Source organism: Chlorocebus sabaeus, chromosome 21 (genome assembly GCF_047675955.1).
Source record: "Chlorocebus sabaeus isolate Y175 chromosome 21, mChlSab1.0.hap1, whole genome shotgun sequence".
In the NCBI taxonomy this organism is placed as follows: domain Eukaryota; kingdom Metazoa; phylum Chordata; class Mammalia; order Primates; family Cercopithecidae; genus Chlorocebus; species Chlorocebus sabaeus.
Window position 1 is genome coordinate 122,804,249 of NC_132924.1, and position 13,722 is coordinate 122,817,970.

The window sequence follows — 13,722 nt, forward strand, 5'->3', positions numbered from 1 at the left end:
GGACCAGCTTCGAAACCAGCCGTGGGGTCAGACGGGAGAGAGGGCTGGGCCCCTGTGCCTGCGAGAACGGGTCCTTCGAAGTAGAAACTGGGAAGAGGACTTTGAGCCAGGTCCCCTGGGAGAAGGCCGGGCCGGGTCTGGAGCTCCAGGGGGCGAGGCTGGGACGAGGCTGGGCGGAGACTCTGAGGGCGGGGTCCGTGGGAGGGGGCTGCAGAGAGGGGAGGGCTCTATGGGCGGAAGACGATTGCTGGGGTGCCTGCTGGCCCGGACACCACCTGGAGTTAGATGTGGAGGGCAGCCCTCAGCCCCAGCTCCTCAGGGGACTCCACTCGCCCTCCCTGCCCAGGTTACGAGGTTTCTCCTCGGCCTCGTTCCCGCTGCGCCCACTCCTGAAAGCTCCGGAGATGCTGAAGTCTGGACTGTTAAGATCCCGGTCTCCTCTCCATGAACTTTCTCCAAACTCCCTTGGGTTCCAGCTTCCTCCCTCCAGCCCCTTTACTGGAAAGGGTGGCTTCAGCTCGGGTCTCTTCCCAATCTCAGTGCTGCCTGATCAGCCCCGGTTTGAATCCAGAGCTGAGAAAGAGGCTGGGAAGGGGAGGGTGTGAATGGTCCTTGAGCTCCTGCTACCACAGCCCACTACAAGGATGAGTGCCTGGAAGAGCGCCCATCCCTCGAGCTCAGCTGTGAAGGCTCCTCTGCCTGCAGGATGAAGGGAGCCCCTGGAGCGGCATGTGTCACAGTGCGTGCTGGGGTGTGGCCGAGCACCTGTGCCAGCGTTGTGAGACTTACAGTGAGAGTGTGCATGTGTGTAAAATAGGAAAGGGGGGTGACTGGGTGTGCATGTGGCCCTTTCTAAGGACTCCAGAGCGGGAGTTCATCCCAGCCACCCGTGACCCCCTAAGAGACTGACTCTGGGCCCTTTTTTGGCCCCGGGACCAATGGTGAACCCAGGAGGAGAGTCCCGCCCAGCTCTGGTTCTCAGCAGCCGCCTTCCTCCCCCAGGTGGAATGACTACAGGATGCTGGGAGGGATATCAGGTTTAGGAGACCGAGGGGCGTGGAATTGGAGCCAGGCTGCATTCCAGCCCCGGTGTCCGGGTGTGCTTGGAGCTCTGCTGGGACCAGGATGGACCCCGGATTCCCCTGTGGAGCCTGTCACTGCCCCTCCCAGCTGGACTCTCGGATTATTTCATCCGGCTTAGCTCTACCCCAGGGCTGGGGGAGCTGGCTCCCCTGCCCACTCCTTCCAGAGGGTCCTCTCATTCCTCAGCATAGGCTTCCCAGTTCTAGACCCCAGAGATTCTAGGAGACCCTCCAAGAAGGAGACAGGGTGGGCCCAACCAGCCACACATAATCATTCTTATGGTCACAATAAGAAACTGAACCCTTACATTTTCCCCACCCATCTCCACACACTCAGGATCCCCAGCTACCCTGGAAGCGCTCCTGCTCACTGCCCCCTACTCCTGAGTTTGGGCAAGAGAGGGGCGGGAGGCGGGGGAGCACCATCCAGGCAGAAGTTCAAGGCTGGAAGACCCCATGGGTCATTTAGCCCAGGAGCTCTTAACCTTTTCATGGGGTCATGGCCCTCTTGAGAATCTAATAAAAGTTATAGAACTGTCTTCAGAAAAATGTGCACATACAATTTCAAAGATTACTGGAGTCTAAGTCCTATCTGTGCATCCCTGGGAAGTCCCTGAAATTTTTACTGGGAAGGAAATTGAGGCCCAGAAAGGGAGGGTGGCTTGCCCAGAGCCCCATGTTAATTTGTGGTAGTGCCTGAGAGTGTGAACACACACACACACACACACACACACACACACACACACACACACACACGGAAACAGATGCACTGGGAGGGGACAGGAAGGAGACTGTTTCCAGGGAGAGCTGACCTCTGAGGGGCTGGTGTGGCAGGTCCAATCCGGTTGTGGGCAGCTGGTGCCCTGGGGCATGAGACTGGAATAAAGCCTCTCCAGCCCCCAGGACTGGCCACTGGGCTTTGGGGAGGCGCGTGGGGCAGGAGAGAGCGCCGCTGGCCTTTCTGTGCCCCCTCTGCAGTATCGCCTCTCTTGAGCCCAAGCCTCACGTTCCCCAAAGGTGCCCTGGGGGTGAGGGTGCCATGCTGCTCCCTGCCCTCCTCTTTGGAATGGTGTGGGCCCTGGCTGATGGGTAAGCAGCCCACCCTGGACCCCTCTGACAAGGGTCCTCCTTCCGCCACATGCCCAGGGACCCTCTGGAGCATCAGACTCCATGTCCCCCCCCCCGGGGTCCTCCCTCCACCCCTGCCACTTCCCATGAGTGTCTCTCCCTGCCTTAGCATCCTCTCCTCCTTACTTCATTAACCACCCCTGGGAGTGGGGTCACAGGACAGGGCTTTTGGTGACAGAGGGAATGGTGGCGGCAGCTGTGGTTCCCCATCATGGGCAGGCGGTGGTGTGAGTGGACAGAGACCATCCGTGTGGAGGAGGAAGTAGTACCCCGTCAGGAGGACCTGGTACCCTGTGCCAGCCTCGACCATTACAGCCGCCTGGGCTGGCGGCTGGACCTGCCCTGGAGTGTCCGCGCGGGGCTTACCCGGTCCCCAGTGCCTGGGCTCTGTCCTATCTACAAGTGAGTAAGGGTGAGAGCCTGGGCTGTCTGCTGGGCCGGAAAGGAGTGACAGGCCGGACATCCTGAGAGTAGGGAGGCCCTGGAGAAAGCAGGGATTTGGGAAGTAGGTTTGGAGTGGGCCTGGAGAAGGGTGGAGTGTGTGAGATTAGGGTGGGGGGTGAGTGAGCACTACGGTGGGCAGGACAGGCAGAGGCCCGAAGCCCACGCCCTCTATCTCCCTCCCCAATCCCCGTGGTCTGCCCTCCCAACATTATTCTCACTTTGCATGTGGAGAAATTAAGGCCAGGGGAAATGATGTGATTAGAGTAGCTGACAAAACTGAATGTCCCCAGCCCTCCCCAGGGTGGGACTGGGCTGAACGCTAACATTTCTTCCCCGTTTCCACCGGCTCGGTGGGTGCAGACCTCCAGAAACCCGGCCTGCCAAGCGGAACCGGACAGTGAGGGCTTGTTGCCCAGGCTGGGGGGGCGCCCACTGCACTGAGGGTAAGCACCTGAGTGTGTTTGGGGAAGTGGTACCTTCTGGGAGTCCTGGGCAGGGGATGTTAGCTCAACTTTGTGGTTTCAGGCAGAGAACCAGGGCCGGGCTGAGAGCTCCAGGCTACCCCATCTTCATTGCCTGGGTCTGCCCCATTCTCCCCACCTACTGCAGCCCTTGCTAAAGCCAGTCCTGGAGGCCACTGCTTTGCCATGTGGCAATGCCAGCTACAGGCAGGCTCAGCTAATGCCTCAGCAAGAAGCCTGGAGGAGTGCTGTGCCTGGCCCTGGGGACGAAGCTGGCGGGATGGCAGCTCCCAAGCCTGTCTCAGCTGCTCCAGCCGACACCTGCCAGGTGTGTCCACAGACTCCAGCCTGCCAGACAGGCACAGTCCTGGCCATCACCCCTTCCACCTCCCCAGGCACTCCCACGTGGAGTTCTTGTGCTGGGCCCTCTACAGGGCCCATACTGGCTCCCTTGCCCACTAGAGGGACCATGCCCTGTCTGCCTGCCTCCCGCTGTACCAGGAGCCCTGTGTCCTCGTCCTCCACCTCTGCCTCACACTCAGAGGTTCACAGTTGGTGTGTCTCTCCCAGGTGGTGCCTCTTCTCCAGCCCTCCTGCAGCCCCTGGCAGGGGCTGTGGGCCAGCTCTGGAGCCAGCACCAGCGTCCCTCAGCCACCTGTGCCTCCTGGTCGGGTTTCCACTACCGGACCTTTGATGGACGCCACTATCACTTCCTGGGCCACTGCACCTACCTGCTGGCAGGTGCTGCGGACTCCACCTGGGCTGTCCACCTAACACCCGGGGACCACTGTCCCCAGCCTGGACACTGTCAGCTGGTGAGGGAGGGAGATGGGGCAGCCACAGGGAGGAGGTTGGACAGGGGAGGAAGAGAGCCCCGGCCCCCTTTTCCACTATGCATCTCCCCAAGGTCCAGGTGACGATGGGACCTGAGGAGGTGCTGATCCAGGATGGACATGTGTCTGTGAAGGGGCAGCTGGTACCTGAAGGGCAGTCTTGGCTGCTCCACGGTGAGAGCACTGGGGGAGCAAGAGGCTGCCCGGGCCCCCATGTGCTCCTCTGGGACAGTCTCTCCACCCTCCAGGCAGGGTCAGAAAAGGAGCAGGGGGCAGTTTGGGAATGAGCCCACGGTGGGCCCCCAGCCATTGCTGTTGGGAGGCACTGAAGTGCGGAGCTAGTGAGGGGCCAGGAGGAACCAGGCCTGGTCCCGACCCTCTGCAACTACCGCCACCAAACTCTCGCAGCACCAGCTCAGACAAGTCCCTCTACCTAAGTGCCTGAGTCCCAGTTTCCCCACCAGCCTCAGAGGAGTGCTGCGAGGTGGCACTTTGGTGCTAAGCAATGGGAAGCTCTCCTAACAGAACCTTTGTCCTGGCTGGGCTGCAGGGTGAGGTGGGGGTGAGCTTCTTGCATGTATGCCTGTGAGTGCACGGGTGCAGTGTGTGTATGTATGCGTGCATGTGTGTGTGTGCACATGCACATGTGTTTCATAGTTCACTCGAAGTTTACTCTCTCCAGAGAGCATCTGCAGCTTTCATGAGCTCCTCAAAGAGAGTTGTGATGGAAATCAATCACTCTGCTGTAAAGCATATACTTTTGGTATAAAGTGCAGAGCCCTCTAGAATGTGAGAATTGTGTGAGTTATTTCCCTTCTCCTTTCCATCCCTGCACCGCTGAGCCCTGCTGTGGTAGTGGAAAGGGTGAGAATTGTGGCTGCAGGGGGCAAGTGACCTCTTTCTGTGCCCAGGGCTGAGCCTGCAGTGGCTAGGGGACTGGCTGGTGCTGTCAGGGGGCCTGGGGGTCGTGGTACGGCTGGACAGGGCTGGCTCCATCTCCATCTCTGTGGACCACGAGCTCTGGGGACAGACACAAGGCCTCTGTGGGCTCTACAATGGCCAACCAGAGGGTAAGTGGGGTGTGGTTGGTTGCTGGGGTAGCAGGGAAGGGAAGACCAGAGGCCCTAGATGCAGCACCCCTGCCTCACCCCTTCTCAGATGACTTCACGGAGCCAGGCGGAGGACTGGCCATGTTAGCAGCCACCTTTGGAAATTCCTGGAAGCTCCCTGACTCGAAGGTGAGGCTGCCACTGGGGCCCCTCCCTCCCAGTTGCCTGCCCATTCCCAGCTTTTCAGCTTGGCTCCTGACTCCTGAACCTCCAAGCCCTTGTCCCGGTTTCGTCGTTGGCCTGTTCCCTAGGACAGGGCCTGGCCCTCTTCCAGATCCTCAGGGGCGGAGGGCAGGCCTTGGGGTCCCACAGAAAGCCTGGCTGCCTGCTGTGAACTAGCCATCTGAGGCCAGTGTTGGTGAACCAGTCAGTGATTTATTCCCACCACTACAGCCCAGTGTGGGGCTGCCACCTCGCCTCTCTCCCCAGCCCCAGGATGTGGGCGGTGGGGCTGAAGGTGGGGCCCTGGTGCTGTGTGAGAGCAGGAGGCATTTTTCTGGGGTCCTGGTTAACATCCCTCATCACTGCCGCCTGGCCTGATGTCCTTTGTCTGCAGCCTGGGTGTCTGGATGCGTTGGAGGTGGCCCAGGGCTGTGACGGCCCCCTGGGGCTCACACAGGCAGACGTAGAACCTGGCCACTTGCGGGCTGAAGCCCAGGACGTGTGCCATCAGCTGCTGGAAGGTCCATTCGGGCAGTGCCATGCCCAGGTATGAGTGGGGTGGGGGTGGCGTCTGGCACCCAAAGGAGGGTGCTAGAGAAGTGTCAGCAAGCTGGTCTGGCCCTGCCTGTGGGTTACTTTGGACCATCTGTCAAACCCCCACCTCTCCATCCGCGGCTTTATTTCTGGGAAATGACGGCTCATATGTGTGATCTCTGAGGTCCCTTCTGGGGCCTATCCGCTTGGTTATAAGTCACGGAGTGATGGAAGCAGGAGGCAGGAGGCGCTGGCTGTTTGCTGAGGGGCCGTCCTGTCCTGCAGGTCTCCCCTGCTGAGTACCACGAGGCCTGTCTCTTTGCCTACTGCGCAGCGGCCATGGCGGGCAGCAGGCAAGAGGGGCAGCGGCAGGCTGTGTGTGCCACCTTTGCCAGCTATGCCCAGGCCTGTGCCAGGCGGCACATCCACATTCGCTGGAGGAAACCTGGCTTCTGCGGTATTACTTGGGCCTCCCTGCGCTGTGGGATTGACTGAGGGCTTCCCCACCCAGCAGGATTGACTGGGGTCTGGCGGGGGACTACAGCTCACTCATGTGCCCACAGAGCGCCTGTGCCCCGGGGGCCAGCTCTACTCCGACTGCACCTCCCTCTGCCCACCCAGCTGCGAGGCAGTGGGTCAGGGAGAGGAGGAGTCCTGCAGGGAAGAGTGTGTGAGCGGCTGCGAGTGCCCGCGAGGCCTCTTCTGGAACGGCACCCTCTGTGTGCCTGCTGCCCACTGCCCCTGCTACTACCGCCGCCAGCGCTATGCACCCCATGACACTGTGCGCCAGCTGTGTAACCCCTGGTGGGTACTTGAGCCATGCTGGGGGTTGGTGGCCATGTGGTACCCTCGGATCCCTCCCTTTACACCCTCTCTTCAACCTGCTTCCCCTAAGCCTCCAGCCCATTCTGGGTCTTCCTCTCAGAGACTGGGACTGCTGCTGGCATGGCTGATGGCCTTGCCAGCTGACCTCTACCCCTTCAGCAGGAAGGGCTTCCATGGGAGGCGAGGAACAAGGGTTTTCGGGGGGTCACCTCCAGCTCAGGGGTCATCTCCACCCCCTCAGTGTGGACCTGATGCCAGAGCTCATTGTCTCATCTACGTGTCCACAGCGTGTGCAGGGATGGCCGCTGGCACTGTGCCCAGGCCCTATGCCCCGCCGAGTGTGCCGTGGGCGGGGACGGGCACTACCTCACCTTTGATGGGCGGAGCTACTCCTTCCGGGGCGGTCAAGGTTGCCGCTACAGCCTGGTGCAGGTGGGCAGAGGACGGTCTGCGGGGGTGGCACTCTGCCAGAGTAGGGGCCCTCCTAAAGGGCACAGTGGGGCTGACTGTAAGGAAACCCCTAAATAAATAAGGGAAACCCAGAGTCTTCCCAGGAAAGGCCAAGGGAGAACCAACACTGGGGGCATGGCTGTCACAGGCCTTCAGGCCTCCCGCTGGGTTCTCACCTCCTCCCCAGCTTCCCTGTGAAAGTCCCTCTGTCATCACCACCCAGCCCAGGGCCACTAACCAAAACCCATCTTCAGTCGTGTCTCTCACAGATGGGACGGCTGGGCTTGTTACAGGCTACTTCATGCAGGGGAAATAAGAGGCCCTGCTCCCACCCTAAACCTCCCCCAATGAAGTGAGCTCACTTCTCAAGTTCAGGTGCAGGCCACGATTTTCCCAATCATCTGGGGCCCCCAGATGTGAGTGATCTCTCCATCGAACTATGGGACCATTCCCACTCCTCTCATAAGTAGTGATGGGGGTGACAAGGTCCTGGGAGCACAGTCCTCAGAGAGGCTGTGCCTGTCCATAGGGAGGGAAAAGGACAGCCATCTCCCCCAGCAAACACAGTCAAAGATGCATGTGTGTACATACACACACAGGCTGCACAGCAACACACAGAAATCTGCATGTGCAGAGACACACACACACACACACAGAGGCTACAAACCAACACAGAGATCTGCATGTTTACACACACACATACAGGCTACACACCAACACACAGAGACTTGTATGCACACACACACATATACATGCATCCAGGTACACACAGAGAGACACAGACATACACACGACACACACTCATATATATGCATGTAGATTGAGCACGTGTGTACATGTGCACACATATATGGGAGAACATACATGCCCATGAGGAGGAAAGAGAGGAGTCATCTCACCCTAACATGCGGACACGAACTTAACCTATGCACACTCGTGCACACACAAACATGCACACACATACTTCCACATGACACCTATGTGCACACGCATACACACAAACATCCATGCATGCCGGCCCATGGTGAGGACGAAGCCCCTTACCTGGCAGACAGTCTGGCTGGCCGGAAGGTGAGCAGCTGCCTCCAGGTGCGTGCTGAAGGTGGTCTGTAGGGAAGGTCTCCAAAAGCCTCCCCAGAGAGAGTCAGCCCGCCTGGCCCCACTGAATTCCCCCTGCCCGCCCCAGGACTATGTGAAGGGACAGCTACTGATCCTACTGGAGCACGGGGCCTGCGACTCTGGGAGCTGCCTCCACGCCATCTCTGTCTCCCTGGAGGACACCCACATCCAGCTCAGGGACTCAGGTAGCCTCTGCTCTGCACTCTTGGCGCAGTCCCAGGCCTCCTGTCACTGCTCCCCCTCCACACTACCCTATGGCTTTGGAGTCCAGACACTCTTCCCCAGAGTCCTGCACCTGAGCACACTGCCTCAACTCCCCTAGCCCTCTCATCTCTGAAGCAGACACACAGAGTCCTGAGGAGAGATTCCAGGGCATCTTCTGCCCCGTCCTGGGGTCAGATACAAGTCATGCAGCTATGAGAGCTTGAAAGGCCTCGAGGCATGACCAGACCGGGCAGGCCACTCTCAGCAGGGTCCCTCCAACCCTCCCCAACCAGTTCCTGGCTCGCCATCTAGCTCCTCCCACACACTGATCATGAGGGTGAGGGATTGGAAAATCTGTGTGCCAAGGGTCGTCCTTGGGCCACAGGGGTAGGGAGCTCAGGTGGACACTTTAGTTGTCCCCAGCAGCCCACCCTGACACGGGACCTCCTACTTCCCACCCAAGCTCCTTCCCTTCTGGCAGCCCTATCCTTCCATGTGCCCCACCCCCATCACCAGGCCCGCTGTTCCAGGAGCTGTGCTGGTCAATGGGCAGGATGTGGGCTTGCCCTGGATTGGCGCTGAGGGCCTCAGTGTGCGCCGAACTTCCTCTGCCTTCCTGCTGCTGCGCTGGCCTGGGGCCCAGGTGCTCTGGGGACTGTCTGACCCTGCAGCCTACATCACTCTGGACCCCCGCCATGCCCATCAGGTGTGCCAGTGAGGCAGGTGTGTGGCTGAGCAAGGGTGCGGTGGGACTGCATTCGGCTGTCTTACACGCGTGCCTGTGGCCCAGGTGCAGGGTCTGTGTGGCACCTTCACCCAGAACCAGCAGGACGACTTCCTGACACCAGCCGGAGATGTGGAAACTAGCATTGCTGCCTTTGCTAACAAGTTCCAGGTGGCCAGCAAGGGAAGATGCCCCTCTGGGGACAGTGCCCCGCTCTCCCCCTGCACCACCCACTCCCAGCGCCACACCTTCGCAGAGACAGCTTGTGCCATCCTGCACAGCTCTGTCTTCCAGGTAGCTGGGTTGGGCTCCTCCCACATCCGTAAGATGGGCCAACACCTTCCCTGCCCTCCGCCTGGGCTCTTGGGAGGGTCAAGGAAGAACACACAAGCCCAGGGGTGCTATTGGGGACCAAGGGCATGTAGACTCCATGGAGGAGAAGTTGACCCATTTCCCCATCTCCTCCCAAGGAATGCCACAGGCTGGTGGACAGGGAGCCATTCTATCTGCGCTGCCTGGCAGCCGTGTGTGGCTGTGACCCTGGCAGGGACTGCTTGTGCCCGGTGCTGTCTGCCTATGCGCGTCGCTGTGCCCAGGAAGGTGCCTCACCTCCCTGGAGGAACCAGACCCTCTGTCGTGAGTTCGCTCAGCCCAGCCAGCCCTACCCAGGCTCCTCCCCTCCTCCCTAGCCCATCCCCCTTCCAGGAATGGCTGGGGGCCCGGGGTGCATCACTACCCTTGGCAGACTGCTGGGCTTTTCTTCCTGCAGAGGCACAGGGGATGTGGGGTGTGGGGTTCAGAGGGGGTGGAGAGAGCCAGCGGTGGCTATGCCCCTGACCTGTGTGTGTCCCTGTGCCCAGCCGTTCTGTGTCCTGGTGGCCAGGAGTACCGAGAGTGTGCCCCAGCATGCGGTCAACACTGCGGGGAGCCAGAGGACTGTGGGGAGCTGGGCAGCTGTGTGGCCAGTTGTAACTGTCCTCTGGGGCTGCTGTGGGACCCTGAGGGCCAGTGTGTGCCCCCCAGCTCGTGCCCCTGCCAGCTCGGAGCTCGTCGCTATGCCCCTGGTAGTGCCACCATGAAGGAGTGCAACCGCTGGTGAGGGCAGCGACCTTTGGGGCAAGAGGAAGAATGTGGGGGTGAAGAGGTAGTTTGGGAGATAACAGGTGGGATGTGCAGCCTTGTTGGTGGCAGCATGCACGCTGGAGGTGACAGAGTGCTGATCACTTCCCTTCGGTCGTGGGGCACCTTAAGGTCCATAAAGCACTTTCCTGTGCATCATTTTATCTAGTTTTACTTCCTACCATAACCTAATAAAGAAGTGGAAAAATTGTTCCCATTTTGCAGATGAGGAAACTGAGGCTCAGATAGACTAAACAGCTTGCAAAGTCACACAGCTTGTTCAATAAAAGTGAAGGCAGATTATGGATCTGTGCAGGCAGGACCAGGATCCAGGGTTGATGAAGGTGGGGGCTGAGGATGCAGGCTTCAATGCAACCCCTCTCCTACCTGGGCTAGGAGTAGGGTGGTTCAATACCTCTGTCCTGCTCCAGAGCCTGGAGGATGGCCCTGTTGGAGCTGGGACAGAAAGGGTGACAATGTCTATCCCAGGCATGTCAGGGTGCTGGAAACAGTCCAGCTCCCTGTGTTGGTGACTGGGTATTGGGAGCTGAGATGGACAGGTCTCCAGCATCAGGGCTGGTTTTCACTCAACATGATGGGATCTGGACACCTGGGAACCCAGCGAGCGTCTGGGTTCCTGAGATTCCCACCAGGTCAGATCAGGTCCCTGGAGGCTTAGACTTGCCTCTTACTCCTTCTCAACCTCCTGCAGTGTCTGCCAGGAAAGGGGCCTCTGGAATTGCACAGCTCACCGCTGCCCTCCACAGCAGGCATTCTGCCCCAGGGAGCTTGTCTATGCCCCTGGTGCCTGTCTCCTCACCTGTGACAGTCCTACCGCCAATCACTCCTGCCCTGCAGGCAGTGCCGATGGCTGTGTCTGTCCGCCCGGCATGGTGCTGCTGGTGAGTCCAAGAAGGAGCTGTGTGGGAGAACAGGATGGCCTTCCTTAAGCCAGGGCACTGCCCTGCTCCCCTCACGCCCCTACATGGTGCCTTTTGTTCCTGCCCTCTGCCCAGGACGAGCGCTGTGTGCCTCCTGACCTCTGTCCCTGCCGTCACAGTGGGCAGTGGTACCCGCCCAACGCCACCATCCAGGAAGACTGCAACGTTTGGTATGCCCAGCTGCCGTGACCTCTAACCCTTTGGCCTTGTGGCCCATGGCTCCCCACACATCATCCTTCCCTCCACCAGAAGGGGTTGGGGTGGTGGGGGCTGGGGTATTCGGACTGGCCTGGGCCAGAGGACCCTGCAGGACCCCTCCACCCTGAGGGCTGCTGAAACTGCCTGGAACCTGGACCAGCTGCCTCCCCTGGATCCAGCCCCGGGGCCCTGTCCTCAGTGACTCTGTCTCCCCCACCTTGCCCATAGCGTGTGCCGGGGCCGGCAGTGGCACTGCACAGGCCAGCGGTGCAGTGGGCGGTGCCAGGCATCAGGCGCCCCCCACTATGTGACATTTGATGGACTGGCCTTCACCTTTCCCGGGGACTGCGAGTATCTGCTGGTGCGAGAGGCCAGTGGCCTGTTTACAGTCTCTGCCCAGAACCTGCCCTGTGGGGCCAGCGGTCTCACCTGCACCAAAGCACTGGCCGTGCGTCTGGAGGGCATTGTTGTGCACATGCTCAGAGGTGGCTGCAACATTGAAGGGTGACATTGCCAGGGAGGGGCACACCTGTATGGCTTCCCAGCTGTGCAAGGTGGGCAGGGATGGGGTTCCCTGTGTCTGCCCACTGCTGGCAGGCTCCTTACCAGGCGTGGCTGCCCTCCATGCCATGGGGTTGGTGCCTCTCCTCTTGGGTGGGACTCATAATACCGGAAGGCTCCCAGAAATTAAGTCCCAGAGAAGTCTAATGACGTGCCCAAGGTCACATAGGTAGAGAAGCAAAAGAAGGGCTCAGTGGGGGAGCTAGAGAGCCTCATGAGGATCTGGAGGACCCTCTCCTCCAAGTTGGGCCTGAATGCCTCTCTTCCTCTACAGGCCGGGCAGTGACAGTGAATGGGCTGAGCGTGACGCCCCCCAAGGTCTACACAGGCCCCGGGCTGAGCCTGCGTCGTGCTGGCCTCTTCCTGCTGCTCTCAACCCGCCTGGGCCTCACCCTGCTCTGGGACGGAGGTCAGGCCCCTGCCCTCCCTCAACCATCAGACCCGTGCCCCACCTTAGCACTATAGGGTTGGACTCATCCCAAGTTCTTTCTCCCAACGCCTGACCCTCCCTCCTCCTAGTCTCCCTCCACTGAGCCCCTGACACCTCCACAGGGCAGATTTCTAGGCTGAGAGCTAGGCCGACAGCCAGGCTAGGACCCTGAGCTCTCACTTTACCTCCCTGCCCAGCCGGCACTCGCCCTGCCCCATGCCCAGCCCAGTGCCACCCCTACCTTCCAGTCCATGCAAGAGGTCCGAGTTCCCAAATTAGGATTTTGCCAGGTGCAGTGGCTCATAACTGTAATCCCAGCACTTTGGGAGGCTGAGGCGAGCAGATCTCTTGAGTCCGGGGCTTCGGGACCAGACTGGGTTGAACATGGCAAGACTCCCTGTTTATAAAAAACACAAAAATTAGCCGGGCACGGTGGTGCACGTCTGAAGTCTCAGCTACTTGGGAGGCTAAGGTGGGAGGATTGCTTGAGCCTGGGAGGTCGAGGCTGCAGTGAGCTATGATCACCCCTCTGCACTCTGCCTGGGCAATAGAGCGAGAAAAAAACTTTTTTAAAAAATTAGGTTTTCGTAATTATCTTTTTCATCATTATGAAAGCAATCCTTCCACACCAAGGGAAACATTGAGAAAATACCAAGTTTTAGAAAGGCGAAATGAAAATAAATATCCTAACTTCCCATCACCCATATAAGCAGTTGGTTTATATGTCATATCTAACTGCTTCTGCAGAACTGACGGAAACCCAGATAACCCCCATATAGACTTGGCTCTGATCTGCTGGGCCGCCCTCCCAGCCTGCCGCCACCGAGGCTGGTGCTCCTGAGTCTCACGGTCCATCCTGGAGTCTGGTTTCCCGGAATCTGACCTGATGGAGAATTTCCCTCCCCCCAGCCCTTGGCTTGGTGTTAGTTAGGAAAATAGGCTCCTACTTCCCCCCTTGATCCCCCCAAATGTAGGTCTCTTCATTTATCATCACCAATCATCCCCCCACAAAAGAGGTAACCACACCTCCTGGTGGGTTGGTACCTGGTGGTGGTAAAACAGACCCTGGGTCTTCTGGCCCAGATAAGGGCTTGTGGCATCACTTTTAACCATGCTGCCTGCCACCAGGGACTCGGGTCCTGGTGCAACTGTCCCCTCAGTTCCGTGGTCGCGTGGCTGGGCTGTGTGGTGACTTTGATGGAGATGCCAGTAATGATCTGCGGAGCCGCCAGGGCGTCCTGGAGCCCACAGCTGAACTGGCTGCCCACTCCTGGCGCCTCAGCACCCTCTGCCCTGAGCCAGGAGACCTGCCACATCCCTGCGTGGTGAGTGAGGGTGGGAAAGCAGGAAGGGAGGTTCCTGGAGGCAGGGCTGGGGAGGGTGTCCGCTAGTCCACTG

General features: G+C 59.5%; 1 protein-coding gene across 1 annotated transcript in view; it reads left to right on the plus strand.

The window, feature by feature from the left end:
• Positions 1 to 388: 388 nt before the first annotated feature.
• LOC103227202 (SCO-spondin) overlaps positions 389 to 13,722 on the plus strand; it is a 62,039-nt gene continuing 48,705 nt past the window's right edge. Inside the window, 21 exon segments of the mRNA XM_037990932.2 lie at positions 389 to 2,612; positions 3,015 to 3,097; positions 3,264 to 3,443; positions 3,686 to 3,930; positions 4,023 to 4,122; positions 4,860 to 5,018; positions 5,107 to 5,186; positions 5,614 to 5,766; positions 6,039 to 6,210; positions 6,317 to 6,557; positions 6,866 to 7,010; positions 8,215 to 8,332; positions 8,882 to 9,057; positions 9,142 to 9,369; positions 9,546 to 9,711; positions 9,936 to 10,170; positions 10,907 to 11,096; positions 11,211 to 11,305; positions 11,562 to 11,818; positions 12,169 to 12,303; positions 13,453 to 13,649. Of these exon segments, the coding sequence (XP_037846860.2) occupies positions 2,422 to 2,612; positions 3,015 to 3,097; positions 3,264 to 3,443; positions 3,686 to 3,930; positions 4,023 to 4,122; positions 4,860 to 5,018; positions 5,107 to 5,186; positions 5,614 to 5,766; positions 6,039 to 6,210; positions 6,317 to 6,557; positions 6,866 to 7,010; positions 8,215 to 8,332; positions 8,882 to 9,057; positions 9,142 to 9,369; positions 9,546 to 9,711; positions 9,936 to 10,170; positions 10,907 to 11,096; positions 11,211 to 11,305; positions 11,562 to 11,818; positions 12,169 to 12,303; positions 13,453 to 13,649 (3,546 nt within the window). The 5' untranslated portion in view covers positions 389 to 2,421.